A 23,125-nucleotide genomic window follows, 5' to 3' on the forward strand; every position below is an offset into this window, starting at 1 on the left:
GTAAGTTATTCCTTTTGATGGTATCCCACATGAACCTTAGGCTTTCTTCATCTTGTTTTATCTTTTTTCTGACTGATCTCTTTTCAAAGTAGTATTCAGGTATTTGTCTTCAATCTCATTAATTCTGTCTTCCATTGCATCAATTCTATTCCTTTGACTTTTCTATGTGTTATCTAATTCTGACAATTTAGTATTTATCTTCTGGATTGTTATCTATAGATTTAGAATAATTTCTAAGTTTTTATTTATTTTGTTCTCATATTTTCTTCCAAAATTCTTCTAGGGTTTTGTCTGTGTTTTCCTTGGTCTGTCCCTCAGTCTTTGAAGATAGCGAAACATAATTCTTTTGACTTCCTTATCAGAGAGTTACAATGCTGCTTCTTCCTCAGGGATGTGTTCTGGGCTTGTATACTGCTCCCTTGTTTCTACTACTTCATCTTGCTTCTTTGTGTGGACTGTGATGGTCTGTCATCTCCGAGACATCGTGGTAGTGTTGTATTCAGATCTCTGTTAACTGTTGTGAAAAGCAGCCAAGGGTGGGTCAGGCTCTTCTTGGTGGTTGTTTATCGTTGGCCCAGTGGTGGAGAAGGAAGTGGTAGCTCTCACTCTGTAAGTGAAGTTGCAGGAGGTGTGGGTGTAGTTGTGTCGTATTGGGACTGTTGCTTTCTTTCCCGTCCGGGTCTGGAATGATCTTGGGGTTACTGGCAAGTGGAGCCTGTTCTTAAATCCCTGGAATCTGGCAGAACGCTGAAGCTTTAAATATCCAAAATGGTCAAGCCGCTTGTAAACATTCAAAATGGCTATACCCTCCAGACAGGCAAAAGTGCACTGCTCAGCCTGCTGTCTTCTTCGCTGCTTCCCTTTTTATTCCCCAGCCACCAGAGCAGTCCTCCATGCAGTCCCTGGCTAGCAGGTCTGATTTTCAGGTTAATTCTTACCACCACTAGGCAATATCCAAGCTGTCTGTGCCATCAGGATCGCTGCCAGATCACAGCTCCGTCTGTCTCCTTTTTTGGTGTTTTCATGCAAATTCTTCTGCTAGTTGAGTTTAGTCCACTTGTATATCCTTCCCTTCAAGGCTCAGGGGTCCAGGATTATCTTCCGTATCTGTGTTAATTGGTTTCCCTTTTCTTTGTTGAAGAGGGTCTCTGCAGTCTTTCTGCCTATTCCACCATCTTACCCTAACCCTGCTCTTTTGACAAAGCAAACTGTTTTCTAGGAAGGTCCCCTGAAGATACATCCCCAACAACATCTATGCACAAGGTTATTACCATAGACTGTTGATAATTGCAAAATATTGAAAAAATTAAATGCCCAGGGATTATCTGTAGGGGTCTTTTATTTTTGCCCTGTTGGCAGAGGTAGGGTCTAACCTTTTACTTAAAATATTTTTATACTATACATTTACAAAGGAGCTCTGGTGGCACAGTGCCTAAAGCATTTGACTCCAAACCAGAAAGCTGGCAGTTTAAACCCACCAGCCTCTCTGTGGAAGAAGACCGGGCAATCTACTTCCGTAAAGATTTACTGCCTTAGAAACCTAAAAGGGGGTCACTATGAGTTGGAGTTGACTCGATGGCATTGAGTTTGGTTTTTGGTTTATATATTTACATGTTGTTTGATAATTTTTCAAAAAAAATTCAAAACATAACACAAACAGATAAAAGAAATACCAAAAACATCACATCAAACCAAAACCAAACCTACTGCTATAGAGTTAATTCTGACTCATAGCAACTCCCACTGAGTTTCCGGGGCAGTAAATCTTGACGGAAGTAGACTGAGCGGTGGTGTTGCTGCCATGGAGAAACACTGTAACTTTCAAAAAAAGAAAAGCAGAGATAAAAGTACTTTCTCAAGATTTCTTTGTTAGCGTCTAACAAATCTAGTTTTGGCTTCAGTGAGCCAGGGCCTATAGTGTGACCCACACAACTGTAGCACATGAGTTCTTAGTGGGACATGGAATCTTGCTAGATCATTGCGCTCTCTACAGTTCAATGACTATCCATGAAGTGTGTGATGCCCATTCCTGGCAGCAGGTGACAGTGATTTGGGCATAGTTTTATAACTGCCTGCTGAAGGCCTGAATGTTGGTCTCAGCCTCCACCATATTCCAATTAAACCAAAGCAGAGTATAGGACATGGCCAGGCAGTTCTTTTAACAAAAGCCCCCAGGTGATTCTAATGGACAGTTCTGATTACAGCCTTATAAGTTTGTGAATATCAGAGAGGGTGAACTTCCAAGGATTTAACTATCCCATCCTTTCCATTCCCCATTCCTTCACTATGTCTTTAGCTTTTTCAAGAGATTTCCTAGCTGTACTGCACTACAATTTATCCTCCATCACCTTCCTAGAGTTATCATTCTAAAGCACAGACCTGATCCCGTCATTCCCTGCCCAGAAGTCCAAATTTCTTAGTACACAATACCTTTAAATCGAACTCCAACTTGCTTCCCAGCACTTAGAACTCTGCTCTACACAGTCCTAACTACCAATCACTGCTTCCAAAATGTCAAACTCACTGCCATCAAGTGGATTCCAACTCATAGTGACCCCCTCTTGGTTTCTGAGGAGGTAAATCTTTTACAGAGGAGATTGCCCAGTCTTCCTTCCATGGAGTGGCAGGTGGGTTTGAAGCACCAGCTTTCTGGTTAGCAGTCAAATGCCTTAAGAACCATCAGAGTGCCAATCACTGCTTAAACAGCCAAATATTATCAAACTCCATGCTTCTGCACCTGTACCTCTTCTCAGCCTAGGATCTCTTTAGCTCCCTCATCATTCTTATTTCATCCTTTAAAACACAGGTCCAATGTTACTCATCCTTGCTTTACAGAGGGAGAAGAAGTATCCCATCCTTTGTGCTCCCAGAGTACTTGCACAAAATGCTGCTATTAAGACATGACATAGTAAGTAGTCTAGGTGTCAAGAGCCAATTCAGGTGAATTTGTATACTATTCTAGATATTCCAACTCAGTCCATGCTAAAGGGGCAAGGAGGCCACATATTCTGATCTCCTCTAACCCCACAAGAGGAAGACAGAATTACCATCAGTAGCCCAAGGCTTATTCCTGGTAGGCCAGACATCCCACCTCCCTCCAGCCCTGTCACTGACCCTGACAACAACTGTGCCTCCCACAGCACCCACCACCTCTCTGCTGGGTTTAATAATTCGCTACAGTGACCATACAGAACTCATAGATTATGGGGTTTATTAGGGAAGCAACAGGCTACAATTCAAGTTCAGGAACACTGTCAGTCTCTCTCCCAGCAGTGCGTGTCTCTTGGTGCCTCTCTCCCAGCAGTACGTGTCTTTCGGTCTCTCTCTCAGCAATGAGTTGTGTCTTGCATCTCTTTCTCAGCAATGCGTGTCCCTCTCTCACCTCTCCAAGCTGGCAATGAGAGATTACTTCTGCCTCTAGAAAGGCTCCTTTTGAGCCTGGCAGAGTGGCCAAACTAACCAATCACAACATCAAAATACTAAACACCTAAGAGAGAGCGAACTTCCCAGAACATTGCCCCAGGTGGGTAACTTTAACAATCAGGAGCTCCTCAGTTGCTCAGGGCAAATTCCACCAGAGTTTACAAAGACTTATGGCTAGAAAAGCCACACTATATATTCACTACACCACAGTCCAATACCCCAAGAACCAGACACAAAGTGGTATGTCAATTTTAAAGAACTGAACAAGTATTTAATTGATTAATTTTACTTCTAGTCTCCTTTATAGAGTTTTGGTGCTTTGTTTTTTCCCTTTTTTCTTTCATAGGCCTTAACAATAACAACAAAACTCACTGCCATAGAGTCGATTCTGACTCACAGAGACCCCCTTCAGGTTTCTGAGGCAGTAAAACCTTTACGGAAGTAGATCGCCCAATCTTCTGCAGAGTGGCTGGTGGGCCTGAACCACCAATCTTCTGGTTAACAGTCAAATACCTTAGGTACTATGGCACCAGAGCTCCTTTTTATAGACTTTAAGAGTACTTTTATATGTAGAGAACAAACAGAAAGTACAGTGTTCCAATGTATCTCCATCTCGCCTACACACAGTTTCTATTATTAACATTTTACATTACTGTGGTATATATACTACAAGTGGTAAACCAATACTGATAAATCATTACTAACTAAAATCCACACATTGGATTTTACATTGTCATGTGCCATCGAAGTTAGACTATACATTCTTCATGTTGTACAGTACTATGGGCTTTGACAAATGCATGATGGACTATGTCCACTACTACACTATTACAGAGAATAGCTACATTGCCTTAAGAATGCCCTGTGCTCCACCTATTCAACCGTCCCCAGCTTCCCCTTGAACCCTTGGCATTCATGGATGCTTTTACCATCTCTATGGTTTTTCCTTTTACAGAGTATCATATAGTCAGAATCACAAATATGGAGCTGTTTCAGACTGACTTCTTTCAGTCAGCAAGATGCATTTAATATTTCTATCTCTGACTAGTATTCCACTGCATGAATGTACTACTATTTGTTTAAACATTCGCCTACTGAAGGACATATTGGTTGCTTCTGATTTTTGGCATTTATGAATAAAGCTGCTATCAACAGTCATGTTCAAAGTTTTTATGTAGACATACATCTTTCTCTAATTTGGGTCGATACCTAGGAGTGTGATTGCTAGATCATATACTAAGCTTGTTAAGCTTCGTTAAGAAAGTGCCAGGCTGTTTTCCAGAGTGCTGGACCATTTTGCATTCCTACAAGCAATCAATTAGAGTTACTATTGTGTCACATCTTCACTAGCATTTAGTGTTGTCAATGTTTTGAATTTTAGCCATTCTACTAAGTATGTAGAGGTATCTCATTGTTGCTTTAATTTGCAATTCTCTACTGACACATGACATTGAACATCTTTTCATATGCTTATTGCCATCTAAGTATCATCTTTGTTGAGGTGTCTGTTGAGATCTTTTGCCCATTTTGTAACTGAGTTCATTAGTTTCTTATTGCTGAGTTTTAAGAGTTCTCCGTATACTTTGAATTAAAATCCTTTATCACAGATGTTTTACAAGTATTGTCTTCCAGTTTGTGGCTTGTCTTTTTACTGCCTTAACAGTGTCTTTTGCAGAGCAAAAATTTTCAATTTTTATGAAGTTCAATTTATCAAATTTTTTCCTTTATGTGTTATGCTTCTGATGTGGTATTGAAAGAACTATTGAATTCCAAGGTCACCTAGATTATCTGTTATCTTCTAGAATTTGTATAGTTGTGTGTCTTACTTGTAGGTCTATGGTCCAATTTATTTTTTTGTAAAAAATGTAATCTCTGTTTCCAGATTTTTTTTTTTTTTTGGCATATGGATGTCCAGTTGTTTAAGCACCATTTGTCAAAAAAGACTATTCTTTCTCCAGTGAGCTGCCTTTGCTCTTTTATCAAAAATTAGTTGGCTGTATTTGCGTGGTTCCATTTCTGGGTTATTTATTCTGAACTAGCTGTCTATTCCTTTTCTAATCCCACTATTTTGATCACTGTAATTTCATAGTAAGTCTTTTTTTTTTTTTTTTTTAATTGTGATTTGGGTGAAGATTTACAGAGAAAATTCACTTTCCATACAGCAGTTCACATACACTTTTTGTCTCATGTCATTGACCACAGTTTTCCACAATACAACAGCTCCCCTCCCACTTCCTCCCAAGAGTTAAGTCTTCCCAGTATCCATCCCTCCATACACTCCTGTCCCCTGAGCTGTCTCCCTGTGCATAAGCAGCCCTTCTTTCTCCCATGATTGTTCTCTCCAAAGAGTGTATCTACTTGAGGTAAATGTTCAACTCACATGCCTGTCTTTTGTTTGGCTGGAAACCACAGGTATGGGTTCAATTCCAGATCTGAAGGGCAGCTAGGGGCCAAAGTCTCAGTGGTTCCACCAGGCTCTATTGGACCAGCAAACCTGGTACCCATCTTTCTTTTTTTTCCCCTCCAAATGATTTTTTGTTCCACATTGTTTTCCCTCTCTATTAAGGATAATTTCATAGTAAGTCTTAAGATTGGGTAGTACCAGTTCTTCATCAGTATTGTCCTGGCTAATGTGGGTCTTTTGCCTTTCTATAAAAACTTCATAATCAGTCTGTCGATCCATAAAGTAGTTTGCTAGGATTTTGATTGGGACTGTGTGGAACTATACATAAGCTGGGAAGTACTGTCATAATATTTTTAAGCCATAAACATGAAATATCCCTTTCATTTATTTATTTATCTTCTTTCATTTCTTTCAGCAGTGTTGCAGTTTTCCTCATCTAGATCTTACACATATTTTGTTAAAATTTATACCTTGTGTGTGTGTGCTAATGTAAACAGGGATGTGCTTTTAATTTCAAATTTCAATAGTTCATTTTTGGTATATAGAAAAGCAAGTGACTTTTGTATATTAACCTTGTATCCTGCAATATTGCTATAATCGTTTATTAGTTCTAAGAGTTTACTGCCAATCCTTTGAGATTTTCTATAAAGACAATCACATCATGTGCAATTTTATTTCTTCTCTCCCAATCTGTATACCTTTTATTTCCTTTTCTTGTCTAGTTGTGTTAGCTAGGACTTCCAGTACAATGCTGAACAGAACTGGTAAGACTGGCTTATCCATGTCTAATTCCCAATTTTAGGGAGAAAGTATCTAGTTTCTCAGCATTAAGTATGATGTTAGCAGTTGTTTTTTTTCATAGATGTTCTTTATAAAGTGAAGACATTTCTATTACTTGTTTGCTGAGAACATTTATCATGAACCGTTGTTGGACTCTGTCAAATGTTTTTCAGTATCTAATATTATGATCATAAAATTTTTCTTCTTTAACCTATTGATATGAAGAAGTACATTGATTTTCACATGTGAACCAGCTTTGTATACCTGAAATAAACATCACTTGGTCAGAATGTATAATTCTTCTTATACATCATTGGATTCTATTTGCTAATGTTTTGTTGAGAATTTCTCCATCTATGTTTAAGAGAGATATTAGTCTGTTATTTTCCCCCTTAGTAATGTCTCTGTCTAATTTTGGTATTAGGAAAATAAGAGGCCAGTACCTCAAAGAATGAGTTAGGAAGTTGTGTAGGTAAATCTCAAATATAATCAAATAACCACTTTTTCACTTCTCTGTTCAGTTCTGATACCAGCTACCCATGCAGCACTTCTTTCTCTAACCCAAACCACCCAGATGTAGGTCAGAGTTCACAAGTTAAAGGATATACATACACAGTCCTCCAGACTGCCAAGCAGGTCTAAGATTTTAGATGTCAGTGGCAAGTTTGGGAGTCCCCATGGCACACTCATTTCTGACTGCTGGCTACAAATCTGGGTTATCCCATTACCCCTTCAGGATGCCAGCTCCAAGCTTGAGGACCTCCCTTGGGCTCCCTCACCTCTGATCTCCTTATTACAAATCCAAAGGTTCCGTCTACCCCAACAGGACTATAGTTAAGTTCAGGAATTCCTGGGTCCCTTCACATATGACCTTCAATGATCTACTGGAATCACTCACAGAACTCAATACAAAGTGCTATACTTTCACTTAAAGTTTAATGTAGGGGGGGAAAAACATGAAGACACATATGATGAGGTCTGAGAGAGTTCCAACACAGAGCTTCCATGTCCCAAAAAGGGATGTGCCATCCTCCCATGCGTACAGATGTCTTTCACCAACCAGGAAGCCCATGGAGATTAGGTGTCCAGAAGTTTTACTGGCCTCATTACATAATGGAAATTTTCTGCTGCTCTTCTTTGAGGTCAGTCAGTATCATGAGGTAATCACATAGTAGGTGTTTCTGGCCTAGCCAGCCCTCACTGCAGAGCTACCTTAGCACCTCACCTAACCTTTTAGTTAGATGTGGTCTGAGCAAATAATCTGAGAAGCTGGACTGTAAGAAGATCATCTCAAAATCAAGATGGGAGGAAAGATGACTAATTTATAACCTGTGTTATGCAGATGATACATCCTTGTTTGCTGAAAGTGAAGAAGACTTGAAGAACATCCCGATAAAGATCAGAGACTAAAGCCTTCAGTGTGGATCACACCTCAACATAAAGAAAACATAAATCCTCACAACTGGAATAATAAGCAACATCATGATAAATGGAGGTAATAGTGAAGTTGTCAAGGATTTCATTTTACTTGAACCCACAATCAATGCAGCAGTCAACAAATCAAAGGATATATTGCATTAGGTAAATTTGCTGCAAAAGACCTCTTCAAAGCATTGAAGAGTAAAGATGTCACTTGAAGACTGAGTTATGCCATGTTATGTTCAACAGCCTCACATGTATATGAGAGCTGGACAATGAATCAAGAAGATCTCAGAAGAACTGAAGCATTTGAGTTGTGATGATGGTGAAGAATATGGAATGCACCATGGACTGTGAGAAAAATGAATGAATCTATCTCGAAGAAGTATAGCTGAAATGCTTTTAGAAAGAAGAATGGCCAAAATTCATCTCATGTACTTTGGTCATGCTGTCAAAAGAGACCAATCCTTGTAGAAGGATATCATGGTTAGAAGAGGGTCAGCAACAAAGGGGAAGACCCTAAACAAGATGAACTGACACAGGGCTATGACAAAAGGCTCTAGCATGGTAATAATTTTAAGGATGGCTGCTTTGGTTACCTAGTACTGCTCTGACAAGAATATACCACAAATGGGATGGCCTTAACAAACAGGAGTTTATTCTCTTACAGTTCAGGAGGCTAGAAGTCAGAGTCCCAAATGCCAGGCTTTAAGGGCTGTGTGAAAGCCCCTTGACCTTGGGCTTCAGCTCTGCCTGTTGCTCCCGGCCCACTGAAGCTAGAGGTATTTCTCCTCTTAGGCAGTTGCTAGCTACTGAGGCCGACAAACCCAAGGTCAACAAGTATAAAGGCACAGTCCCAATGTTACCAAACCATACAGCAGACCATTCATTCAAGTCCATTGAAAGTCCCAAGGTCAGCAGAGCATGGCAGGCTGCTGAACGATGACACAGCTACATGCATGGTTCAAGCATGCCATAAGTTAGAGACCATTCTCCAAGGCTTCTCTTTATATACAGGAAGCAGACCACATCCCTAAAGCAGCTACTCAGCTGGTCACAGTAGATTACACCAGGAAGCTGAGTACTGGTCTCATCGTGAGGAGTATTAATACTACATCCAGCTGCCTAGCCACTCAACCAGGCCCAGCCAAGCTGACACACAAACTTATCTACCACAATGGCACAGGACTTGGCAGTGTTTAGTTCTGTTGTACCAGTCACTATGACTCAGAACCAACTTGAGGACATCTAACAATAACAAGAGTCCTTATCAAAGACACTTAAATTCCAAATTTTGTTTTTAGAGATTTTATCACAGGAACAAGGGTAAAGACCAACTTCTTTAGTTACAGTTATATAAAGCTAGTGAAAGTGTTCTCTTCTATTTTGGGGAGTGTTTAAGAAGAACTCATGTTGGATAGAATTCACCAGTGAAACCATTTGGCCCTGGTGCTCTGTTTTGGAAGGTTACTATGTGATGATTCAATTTTTAATAGACGTAAGTCTATTCAAGAGTTTTGATGGTGAAGTGGTTAAAGCACTCAACTGCTAACCAACAGGTTGGTAGTTCGAGCCCATCACTTACTCTGCATGAGAAAGAAGTGGCAGTCTGCTTGAAAGATTATAGCCTTGAAAATCCTATGGGGGCAGTTCTACTCTGTCCTGTAGTGTTGCTGTAAGTTGAAATCCACTTGATAGCAATGAGTATAGGTCTACTCAGATTCTATCAATTTCTCCTTCTATGAATTTTATCTATCAAGGAAATGATCCATTTTGTCTAAGTTATCAAATTTGTGGGCATATAGTTGTTCATACTACTCCTTTATCCTTTTGATGTCCATGGCATCAACTGTGATGGGCCCTAAGTAATGTGTGTATTCATCAACTGGTTTTTGACAAAGGTATAAAAGCAATTCAGTGAAGAAAGGATAACCTTTCTAACAGTTTCTCAATAAAGTAGACATTCATCCATAGCCTCCCCCACAAAAAAATCTCCTACTCGTATCTTGCAACATACACAAAATTTAACTAAAATAATACTTCTAGAAGAAAATCTTTGTTACTATAGGTTTTTCAAATATTTCTGGAACATAAAACCAAAAGGATGATCAATGAAAGCAAAAACTAACAAATTGAGACTTTATAAAAACTAAAAACTTTATGTTCTGCAAAAAAGACAGTATTAAGAGAAGGAAAAGGCAAACTATATACTGGGGAAAATATTTGCAAAACAACACGTGATGAACTTAAATACAGAATTTATTAAAGAATTCCCAGTAATAAGAAAATAAACAATCAAATTAAAAATTTGGGCAAAAGATTTCAATACATTTTACCAAAGAACATGTATAGGTGACAAATGAGCATATAAACAGATGCTTAATATCATTTGGGGAAATGAAACTAAAACCATGAGATACCATTATATACTTACTAAATTGGCTACAGTGGAAAAGAAGACCAAATAAAGTGTTGGTGAGAATATAGAGCAACTGTAACTCTCATACATTGCCCGTAGAAATGCAAAATGGTATAGTTTGGCAGTTTCTTATAAAATTAAACATTCATTTACCATCTGACCCACAATTCAATTCCTAGGTATTTACTCAAGAAAACTTACATTCACACAAAGACATACGCATGAGCAACATTATTCACAACTGATAAAAACTGGAAATACGCCTAAGGTACCACAATTGGGGAATGGACATCCAAACCTTAGTATTATAATCATATAGGGGAATGCTACTCAGCAATAAGTGAGGAACTAACTACTCATATAAGCAATATCACAGAGAAACAGCAAATGCATTAAGCCAAGTGTAGCCTGTCTCAAAAGGCTATATACTGCATGAGTCCATTTATATGACATTCTGGAAAAGGCAAAACTGTAGAAACAGAAAACAGATCAGTGGTTGTTAAGGGTGGCAGCTAAGGGGAAAGGGTGACTACAAATGGGCAAAAGGAAAAGTTTTAGGGTGACAGAATTATTCTACATTTTTATTGTGGTAGTGGTTACATGACTGTATGTGGACAACTGTCCAATAAGAATTTTGCTGTATGTGAATTATACCAATAAAATCAATAAAGCCATTAAGAAAAATATACTTAATATGATAAAAAACCAAAATATTACATCACAACCATCTAGCCATTAGATTCTAGTTAAAAACAGTAAAGTCTAGCCAATTAAACAGGTGTGAAATTATTTCATAAGTTTAGTATCTCTGATATAAATATGCTATCTACCCATCAGCACATTTTGACCAAAAGGTCATATTTCAACTTCATACATTAAAAGTTACAGTAAATATTATTTAACGATTTCTCTTACCATTTAATGAAACATAAAAAATACTGACTAAAAAGATTTAAAGTAATTCATTTACCCACTATCACATATGTGCAGATTCAAACATTCACCAGATAAGCAGGGATAGAGTTCAACTATGTGTTTTGCCCCCTTTTCATCTGCCTAGCAATAGACACAGCCAGAAGAAACCATGAAAGTTAAAGTATATGGCCTATATTAAAATATTCTCTAATTTCTTTCTATACCTTATCTAAGAAGAACAAACATTAGAGTCAGCTCTATTTAATGAGAGGAGGGGGAAGAATTATGCGAGGCAGTAAGTTTATATCAAACATGAATAGATGCCATTAGCTTCATTTTAAACACGTGGAAACCAAGGTTTTTAGAAGGACACTGGATCACTTGCCCAAGATGTTAAATCAAAAGATGGCAGAACTGGGATTCAAATTCAGGGTAGCCTCCAAATTTCCTTCTTTTAGTAAGCTTACCACTAACCTCTCTGCCGGTCTGCAACTGCTCAAGTAATAGCTTGGGCTACATGTCTGAAATCAGCAGGTTATCTTTTTAGATTTTATTATACATATTGACATCAGAAGATTATGTGATTTAATTTTAAACCCCAAATCTATAATATAAACACGTGTACTAAGAAAGGGTGAAGCAGCTTACAATTTACATGGATGTACTGAATATTTTATCTCATCACTCAAAAGTTTAAAAATAAATCACGAATAAAAATAGCTTAATTTTATACAAGTAAAAACCAAAAAGGCTATATGAAAAAGTAATTATGTTCACTTTTGACCTTAATAAAGAATTTAAACAAAGGAATATAGAAATGTTTTCCCCTTTTCTTCTGACTTCCTGACATCTGGCTTTCCTCTATTGTTTTAAAAAGCTGCCAGTATCCTGAGTTATACACAGATTATTTACTGCAACTTACCCTGTGAAGCGTCACTGTGTGTTGTTCCCATATAGCTGTTTCCTCCATTGCTGTGTTCTGATAAAAGAAAAGAAAAACAAAACATCTACCTTTTAATATCTTAAATAAAGTTAATGAGAACAACTATAGACCAATTTAGCACAGTGAAATACTAAAAATCATACTATTAATATTAGAGACACCCTGCAAGGAGCTTAATAATTATGGAAGGTTTTTGTTTGCTTTTGTTTTTGTTGCAAGAGACAGGAAACTACATACAGGAATTTCCTTTGTTTTTAACTTAATTTGGACAGATGCCTTTCTGTATTCACTTCATGCCAGCTGAAGCACTGCAAAATTTGGTATTAAAGCTAATTCTTCAGCTTTATACCTGAAAATTACATACAAGAGAATAGAAATTGGGTAGTATTATTTTAAAATATCTAACGGGAGCTCTGGTGGCGTAGTGCTCAAGACATTTGAAAGCTAACCAGAAGGGTGGCAGCTCAAACCTACCAGCCACTCCTCAGAAGGCAGCATGGGCAATCTACTTCTGCAGAAATAATGCCTTGGAAACCCAAGGAGGGGCCGCTATGAGTTGGAATCGACTTGATGGCACTGAGTTTGGTTCGGTTTGGTTAATGATGATACATAAAAAGTTAAAAAATGAAGTTTTAAATAAAGCATTACTTACTTTTTTACAAAGGAAGGAAAAGTCAAGTAGCTCTGAAGTCAGTCATTATAAATATACATATTATGGTCAAACAGATAAGACCATTTGATAGGATTGGTCAATTGTGGCCAATTGTTCTAGGATCCCTGTTAAACACTATTGCTCCACCTAGTATCAACTTCACTACAGAATTACCTTCTCAAACTCCACTTATAATGCTAAGAATGAAATATCTTTTCTAGTATGGTATTGTGTGCACACAGCCATGCACACAAAACTAAACCAAAAACAACCCATAAACACCAAAAATCACCATAAAATAAAAGTAATACAGGTCCTACTCAAACCACAGTGTAATTCAGGTTTATCTCTTGCCATGAAACTCTCACTAAAGAAGAAAATAAATTATCTAAGAGATGAGCACTAACAAATTTAAAAATAATTTTCCTGTAAGAGTTGGTTGAATTAACTGGCCTTGGAAGCTTAAAGTAATTCACTCATTCTTAATGCTATCATTTTATGGAACGGAGGCGCTCTGCTGGCATGTGGTGCCTAAGGCATTTGACTTCTAACCAGAAGGCTGGTGGTTCAAACCCATCAGCCACTCCTTGGAAGGAAGGTTGGGTGATCTACTTCTGTAGTGATATTGCCTCGGAAACCCAAGGAGGGGTTGCTGTGAGTCAGATCCAACTCAATGGCAGTGCGTTTTCCTTTAAGAATGAGTTTATGAGCACTTTAAAAAAAAAAAAAAAAGAAAGAAAGAAAAGTGTGTGTAGGGGGATTTTTCAGAGTTACTTGAAAGTGGAGGAAGGGCAGAATGCTGAGCTATGACATTCTAAGAACATCACCACTGTTGTAAATGCCTATTTCACAAGTGCAGTCTATATAGGGGCATACGCTACTTTCATTAGCATCATGCGAAATGTCCCCCAAGTGCCATTTCTCCTTTCCCACGGAACTTCAATCCAAGATTAATGCCACTTTAGAAAATTAATCCCTATAAAGAGAGCCTGCTTCCATAAATTCAAAGCAATTAGATTAGTTTTCCTGCCAGATGAATAAGAGAGTGGAGAAGAAGGCTCTCTGTTCACTCCCAAAGATAAGAACTGCAAACCTTACCAGAGTTTTGTTTCAATCTTCCAATCAAGTACAGTAAAACTTCCATTTAAGGAAACCTCTGCTTATAAACAAAGCTGTTTCATTTTTTAATAAACACTAACAGATTTAATATATTTCAAAACTTCCTCCATCAATGTGAAGTAACGATATGGGTAATTTTGTTAAACATGAAGAGTCTCACTATGTAAGTGATAAAAAAAAATATCTGCACTAATGCCTTGCTTGTCCAACCTTAGCTGCCATTATGAATAAGAATTGCTGCACAGGTCTCAAGTTCATCTTTTCTTGATCCACTTCTTTAACCAGCACCACTGCCTCATTGACTTTTTAATCCTTTTCTATTGCCCAAACTGAAAGTAAGCTGGTAACAATCACTTACTTTCCTTGATAACATTCTGTAGTATGAACAGTTTAAGATCCCTGGCTAGCACAAATGGTTTGTGCTGACTACCCACCTAAAGGGAGCTCTGGTAGAATAGTGGCTAAGACACTTGCCTGCTAACCAGACGGCTGGCGGTTCAAACCCACCAGCCACTCCTCGGAAGGAAGGTTGGGCAATCCTACTTCCGTAGCGATACTGCCTCGGAAACCCAAGGAGGGGTCGCTATGAGTCGGGGCCGACTCGACGGCACATAACAACAACAACAACCTACCTAAAGGTTGGCAGTTCAAACATACCCAGCAGCCCCAGGGAAGAAAGGTCTACCAATCTGCTTCCTTAAAGATCAAAGCCAAGAAAACTCTATGGAACAGTTCTACTGTATAACATATGGGTCACTATGAAGTTGGAATAGCAACAGGTTTCATTTTTAATTTTAAATGGTGTTTATGACTCTACAGATTAACAATTTGTAAAAGAATATTAATCAGGAGTTCCAATAAAATGGCAGAATAGGCAGAAAACTACACAGATCCTCTTCAACGAAAAAAAAGGGGAACCAGTTAATACAGACACAGAAGATAAACCTGGAGCCCTGGGCTTGGAAAGGAAGGATACAGAAGTGGACTAAACTCCAACTAGTAGACAAATCTGCATTAAAACACCTAAAATGGATAAATACAGAGCTGTGGTCTGTCAGCAATCCTGATGGCACGGACAGCTTGGATACTTCCAAGTGGCATTAGGACCTAAGAATTAACCTAAAAATTGGCACTGTTAGCCAGCGGCTGCATGAAGGACTGCACTGGTGGCTGGTGAATAAAAGGGGAAGCAGCAAAGAGGGAGATGGGTTGAGCTGTGGACTTTTGCCTATCTGGAGGGTGCAGCCATTTTGAATGTTTACAAGAGGTTCCACTATTTTGCTTATTTAAAGCAATAGCATTCTCTCAAATTCCAGGAACCTAAGAATAGGCTCCACTTGCCCAGGACTTAAAGAACATTCTGGACACAAACAACTAGAAAGGTGAGATGTTCCTCTTGTTAATCATATACCCCAAACCCTCTTGGTAAACGGAGGTGGGCCATCCCTCACTCTACCCCACCATCTGGGCAAGCAGGAATTCCATCTCAGTCTGTGAGCTCTGACGGAGTCCGGGTGCCCTGCTCCTCCCAGATTTTTTTCTTTTTTTAGTTTGTTTTTGTATGTTCTAAAATTAGTATTACTGTTAGTTTTCTTTTCTCTTTTGTCCTTTTTATTATTATTCTTTCTTTTTTCCTTTCCAGGTTCTAGTTTTGAGCTTTTTCTCTCTCCCGTTTGGGGTTCCTGTTATTTTCTCCCTCGTGGCTCTCCCCATTCCTTCTTTTTATTTTTTGCATTTTTCCTTCATTATTCTCCTATTCTACCTCTTTTCTCTTACTGCTCCCTTCACAGGTATTGCAGGCCTCCACCCCTTTTTGTATATTTACTTGGTATTTAGAAGTATTTTAAAAAATATTTTCTCTCATTCATTGTCTTCCTTCTTTTTTTTTTCTTTTTGGTGACTGTTCCTGTGTATTTATGCACTTTGGTTTTTATTCAGTGGCTTTTACTTTTTTGATGGTTTTTCTACTGCTGCTTTTGTCTGTGCCCATATAATGCAACCACACCTGCACCTCCTACAGCTCCATTTACTGAGAGCTACCACTTCCTCTTCCATCAACAGTGTTGGTGGCCAAAAGTGAACCACCACCAAGACGAGCCTGACAAACCTGTAACTGCTCTTCACAAACAGTTAACAGAGAACTGTGCAGTCATTCTCACTCTCTACCACAACCACCAGAAGACAGGTGGTGAGTGTGTAAGTATGGCCAACTAGCAAATAAAGGAACACAGTACCATGCTTACTCAGATACATCTTTAAAAAAAAAAAAGAAGAAGAAGAAGAAGAAAACAAAAATCTTGGGCTATTAACTCTCAACATACAATCATTACCAATTAAATATAAATATAACGACATAACAATGTCTCAGAGACAAGAGACCATCACAGTCCACATAAAAAAGCAAAATAAAGCAGTAGAAAAAAGGGGGCAAGATAGAGACCCAGAACATATCCGTGAGGAAGAAGCAGAACTGGAACTCCCTGATAAAGAATTCAAAAGAATTATACTTAGGTACCTTCAAATGACTGAGAGACAGATTAAGGAAAACACTGACAAAATTAAGCAAAAGACAGACAAAACCCTAAAAAAATTTTGGAAGAAAATACAAAAACAAAATGACAAAATAAATAAAAATTAGAAATGATACAAAATCTACAGATAGAAATCCTAAAGGTTAATATTAATTTTCAGAAATAGGTAACACAGTGAAAGGGCAAAGGAGTAGAATCAAATCCATGGAAGACAAAATTAATGAGATTGAAGACAAATAATACTTCAATACTTCTTTGAAAACGGATGAATCAGAAAAAAGATCAAAACAAAATGAAGAAAGCCTAAGAACCATCTGGGATATCATCAAAAGGAGTAACCCACTGTAATCGCAATTCAAGAACAGGAAGAGAAAAAGTAAACTCCAGAGAAAATTGTCCAAGATTTGTTGGAACAGGACTTCCCTGATATGATGAAAGATGAGAATATACCCATTCAGGACATCCAACGAACCCCAAACAGGATAGACCCCAACAGAAAATTACTAAGACACATCATCATCAAACTCATCAAAACCAAAGACAAAGAATCTTGACAGCAGCATGGGAAAAATAAAAAGTTGCCTACACAGGTCAACCAGTAAGACTACACTGTGATTTCTCAGCAGGAACCATGCAGGCAAGAAGGCAATGGGATGGAATATGTAAAACCGTGAAAGAGAAAAATATCCAACCAAGAATTATATACCCAGCAAAACTGTCCCTCAAATATGATGGTGAAATCAGCAGATTTCAAGATAAACAGAAATTAAGGGAATTTGTTAAAACCAGACCAACATTATAAGAGATACTAAATGGAGTCCTTTGAACAGAGAACCAATAATAGAAAACAACAAATGGCCATTAATACACATGATGACATAACCCAGAAACAACACAGCTATGGAAGTATCCAAAGTAAAATAAACTTACATGATTGTAAACAGGGAACCAGAGACATCGATTGGCAAATAAGGACAACTACAAAGCAAAAGCAATGCTCTGGTGGTATAGTGCTAAAGCCACCTGACTGCTAACCAGAAAGTTGGTAGTTCAAACCTACCACCACTCTGCAGAAGGAAGACTGGGCAATCTCCTTGGGAGCTCTGGTAGCGTAGTGCCTAAGGCATTTGACTGCTAAGCAGAAGGCTGTTGGTTCAAACCCACCAGCCACTCCTTGGAAGGAAGGTTGGGCAATTTACTTATGTAATGATACTGCCTCAGAAACCCAAGGAGGGGTCACTATGTGTCAGATCTGACTCGAGAACAATGAGTTTTTAAAATTATTTTTACAAACCAAAAAGAAGGAAAAAATTGTGCAGTTACAGAACTTCTAAATGGTAAAGAAGTAAAGAGAGTTGCAAGACAGAAAGGACTGTTCTGAACTTGGGGAGAAAATGATAAATCACAAGGTAAACTCAAAGAAAAACAAACAAACCTTCCCATCACAATAATAATAAAAAAAGGACAAGCACAAATATCAGCAAATACTAAAACAATAGGAACAAAGGAAATGATACCATATTCATAAACATAATGAGCTCAATACAGAAAATTGTACGGAACAAAGAAAGCAGGAACACTACGAAAAAATACTTAATAAAATGACAGCAACCAATTCAAACTTGTAGATAATGATACTGAATGTCAATGGATTAAATGCACCACTCAAGAGATAGAGACTTGCAGACTGGACAGGAAAACACATCAATATGCTGTCTACAAGAGACAAAGACAAAAATAAACTAAAAATCAAAGGTTAGAAAAATATGTATCAAGCTAATGGCAAGCAAAAAAAAAAAAAAAAAAAAGGAGGAATGACAATATTAATTTTTTATAAAACTGACTTTAAGAAAAAAAACCACAATAAGAGACAAAGGAGGATATATATAATATATAATGATTAAAGGATTAACTGAAAAAGAAGAAATAACCCTAAGAAATGTCTACAGACTCAATGAAAGAGCCTCAAAATACATAAACCAGACTTTAACAGAAATGAAAAGACAAACAGATGACCCCACAGTCATAGGAGAAGACTTTAATACACCACTCTCAATCAAGGATAGAAGTGGAAAGAAATTCAACAAAGAAACAGAAACTAAATAATACAATCCACCAACGTGACCTTATAGACATCTACAGAGCACTTCTCCCAACAACAGCACAATATACATTCTTTTCCAGTACACATGGAAAACGTTCCATGAGAGACCATATGTTAGGCCATACAGCAAGCCTTAATTTAAAAACACAGAAATACTGCAAAGCATCATCTCAGATCAAAATGCTATAAAATTAGAAATCAACAATAGGAAGATAAAAGGAAAAAGAGCGAACACATGGAAACTGAACAACACCCTCCTTTAGAATGGTTGGGTATTAGAAGAAACAAAAATGAACTTAAAAAATTCCTTGAATCAAATGAGAATAAAAACACAACATACCAAAATCTTTGGGACAGAGCAAAAGCATGATCAGAGGCCAGTTTAAAACAATAAATGCACACATAAAAAAGAAGAGCCAAAAAGCAACCCTATAAACCAACATCTCCAACAATCAGAAAAAGAACAGCAAGAAAAGTCTACAGTCACCAGAAAAAAGGAAATAATAAAGATTCGAGCAGAAATCAATGAAACAAAAAATAGACAAAAGAAAAAAAATCAACAAGATTAGAAGTTGGTTTATTGAAAAGATTAATAAAATTGACAAACCACTGGGAAATTTAACAAAGCAAAAAAAGAGGGAGAGAATATAAATAACACGAATAAGAAACGAAGTGGGCAACATCACAACAGAACCAACTGAAATAAAAAGGATAATGTCAGGATACTGTAAAGATACTGATATTGTGAAGAACAAATTTGAAAATCTGGAGGAAATGGACATACTTGTAGAAACACATCATTTACCTGAACTAACACAGACTGATGTGGATAAGTTGAACAAATCCATAACAAAAGAACAGATTAAACACACCATCAAAAAATTAAGAACAAAAACAATCCTGGCCCAGACGGTTTCACCAGAGATTTCCACCAAACATACGGAGAGGAACTGACACCAATCCTACTCAAACTATTCCAAAACACAGAAAAAGAGAATCCTCCCTAATTCATTTTATGAAGCAAGCATAACCTTGATAACAAAATCAAGCAAAGACATCATTCAAAAGGAAAACTACAGACCAATATCCCTCACGAATATACATGCAAAAATCTTCAACAAAATCCTACCTAATGGACTCCAACAACATATCAAGAAAATCATTCATTATGACCAAGTTGGGTTCAAATCAGGCATGCAAGGATGGATCAACATTAAAAAACAATCAACTTCATCCATCGCATAAAAAAAAAAGAAAGAGAACCACATAATCATATCAATTGATGCAGAAAAGGCATTTGATAAAATCCAGCACCCGTTCCTGATCAAAACTCTAAGCAAAACAGGAATAGAAGGGACATTCCTCAACATAATAAAGGGTGTATATGCAAAACCAAGGAGCTCTGGTAGCGTAGTGCCTAAGGCACCTCACTGCTAACCAGAAGGCTGGTGGTTCAAACCCTCCAGCCACTCCTTGGAAGGAAGGTTGGGCAATCTACTTCTATAGTGATATTGTCTCTGAAACCCAAGGAGGGGTCGTTATGAGTCGGGTCCGACTCGATGGCACATAACAACAACAACAAGCAAAACCAACAGCAAACATTATTCTCAATGGAGAGAGACTGAAACCATTCCCTTTGTAAACAGGAACCAGACAAGGATGTTATCACCACTTCTACTCAACACTGTATAAGTCCTAGCCAAGGCATTAGGGCAAGAAATGGAAATCAAAGGCATCCAAATCGGTAAGGAAGAAGTCAAACTATCCTTATTTGCTGATGATATGATCCTATACCTAGAAAACCCAAGAGATTCAGTCAAAAATCTACTGGAACTAATTGAGAGATTTAGCACCGTGGCACGATACAAGATCAACATCCAAAAATCAATTGGATTCCTCTACACCAGCAAAGAGATTGCTGAAAAAGAAATAAGGAAATCAATACCATTCACAATAACACTAAAAAAGTAAAATACTTTAGAATAAATCTTACCAAGGACACAAAGGCCTGTACAAAGAAAACTATAAAAGACTACTTAAAGAAATCGTAAGATATCTACATAAATGCTTGTGGATAGGAAAAATGTCAATTCTACCCAAAGCAATCTATACATTCAATGCAATACCAATCCAGATTCCATCAACATTCTTTAAGGATATGGAAAAATCAATCACTAACTTTATATGAAAAGGAAAGAGACCTTGGAGAACCAAACAACTAATGAAGAAGAAGAACAAAGTAGGTGTTGTCACACTCCCAGATCTTAAAACATACTACATAGGCACAGTAGTCAAAACTGCCTGGTATTGGTACGATGACAGACACACAGACCAATGGAATAGAATTGAGAACCCAGAAATAGATCTATGCAACTATTGTCAGATGATACTTGACAAAGCGCAGAAATCCATTAAATAGGAAAGAAAATGTCTGTTTAACAAATGGTGCTAGCAAAATCTGATACCCATTTTAGAAAAATCAAAGACGATCCATACCTTACACCATACACAAAAATGAACTCCAGATGGATGAAAGAATTAAAGGTGAAACCTAAAACTATCAAATTACTCAAGGAAAAACTATGGGCAAATTTAAGGGTCATAATATATGGCATGGCAGCTCTGGTAGCATAGTGCCTAAGGTACTTGACTGCTAACCAGAAGGCTGGTGGTTCAAACTCACCAGACACTCCTTGGAAGGAAGATGGGGCAACCTACTTCCGTAGTGATACTGCCTTGGAAACCTAAGGAGGGTTCACTATGAGTCGGGTCCAACTCGATGGTACATAACAACAATAACAACAATATATGGCATAAACAGACTTGTTAAGCATAACCCAAAATACAAACAGCAGAAGATAAACTAGATGAATAGGACCTTCTAAAAATCAAATTCTTAGGTGCTTCCAAAGACTTCTCCTGAAGAGTCAAAAGATAACCTACAAATTAGGAAAAAATATTTGGCAATGACGTATATGACAAGGGACTTATCGCTAACGTTTATAGGAAACCCCAACATCTCAGAAACAAAAAGACAAATAATCCAATTAAAAAATGGGCAGAAGACATGAAAAGACACTTCACCAAGGAGGATACTCAGGCAGCCATCAAATACACGAAGAAATGCTCATGATCATTAGCCATTGTTGTTGTTGTTGTTATGTGAAGTTGAGTCAAACCCGACTCATAGCAACCCCCCCTTGGGTTTCCGAGGCAGTATCACTACGGAAGTAGGATTGCCCAACCTTCCTTCTGAGGAGTGGCTGGTGGGTTTGAACCGCCAGCTGTCTGGTTAGCAGGCAAGTGTCTTAGCCACTATGCTACCAGAGCTCCCCATTAGCCAATAGAGAGATGCAAAGCAAAACAATGAGAGTCCATCTTGCCCTATCACTAGTAGCAAAGTTCAACAAGACAGAAAATAACAAATGCTGATGAGGATGTAGAGAGACTGGGATTGCCATACACTGCTGGTGGGACTGTAAAATGGTAAAACCACTGTGGAAAGCAGTATGGTGATTCCTTAAAAAAAGTTGGGATTAGAAATACCATTTGGGTGAGGAAGTTAAGAGAGTTGCAAGACAGAACGGACTGTTGTAACAAGTTCTACACCTCACACCATACACAAAAAACGAACTCCAGATGGATCAAAGACTTAAATGTGAAACCTAAAACTACACAGTTCCTCAAGGAAAATCTAGGGGCAAATTTAAGGGCCCTAATATATGGCATAAATAGACTATACAACAGCCAAAAGATGGAAACAACGTAGGCGTCCATCAACTGAAGAATGGATAACCAAACTATGGTACATACACACAATGGAATACTATGCAACGCTAAAGAATAATGTGGAATCTGCAAAACACCGCATAACTTGGAGGACATTATACTGAGTGAAATAAGTCAATCACAAAAGGACAAATACGGTATTAGTCTGTTATTGTAAAAGTTAAGGAAAGGTTTATCTATTGAAGGACATTTTCTTTGTTGGTTACCAGGGGTGGGAGGGGAGAGGAGGGAACGCGGTTAGACAGAGCAAAGTATTTATTTAGGTGAAGAGAAGGGCAATGCACCAAATGTAAGTGACCAATATGGCAGCATTGAGGATGAGAAAGACATAGAGAGGTACATGGGAAGCACAGACAACAAATATGAACCCTTTTGCACATACAGTACTGTATTGTCAGTGAAGGTAAGCATGGGTATATGGGCGAATAGATGGGTGAATAGGCTGAACTATTAGGTATGTCTATGAAATGGGGAGTGTATCCAAGAACATACATAAGATTGGCAGACAATGGTCCTATAAGTTTATATGAATGATCAGAATTCCCAGGTGTATAGTAGAGTTGACAAGGGGAAGGTTGTGGTCACTGCTTGGTCACAGCCAGCTATACAGAGGGACTGAGTAGTTGA

At 38.0% G+C, this 23,125-nt stretch overlaps 1 protein-coding gene across 1 annotated transcript in view; it reads right to left on the minus strand.

Moving 5' to 3' along the window:
* The window catches only part of TJP1 (tight junction protein 1), a 520,689-nt gene that overhangs the window by 123,186 nt on the left and 374,378 nt on the right, over positions 1 to 23,125 (minus strand). Inside the window, exon 3 of the mRNA XM_042783575.1 lies at positions 12,283 to 12,339. Coding sequence (XP_042639509.1) covers positions 12,283 to 12,339 — 57 coding nt within the window. The remainder of the gene's footprint in view (positions 1 to 12,282; positions 12,340 to 23,125) is intronic.

This window comes from Orycteropus afer, unplaced genomic scaffold (genome assembly GCF_000298275.1).
Source record: "Orycteropus afer afer isolate SDZICR_OR568_19922 unplaced genomic scaffold, OryAfe1.0 scaffold00019, whole genome shotgun sequence".
Taxonomy (NCBI): domain Eukaryota; kingdom Metazoa; phylum Chordata; class Mammalia; order Tubulidentata; family Orycteropodidae; genus Orycteropus; species Orycteropus afer.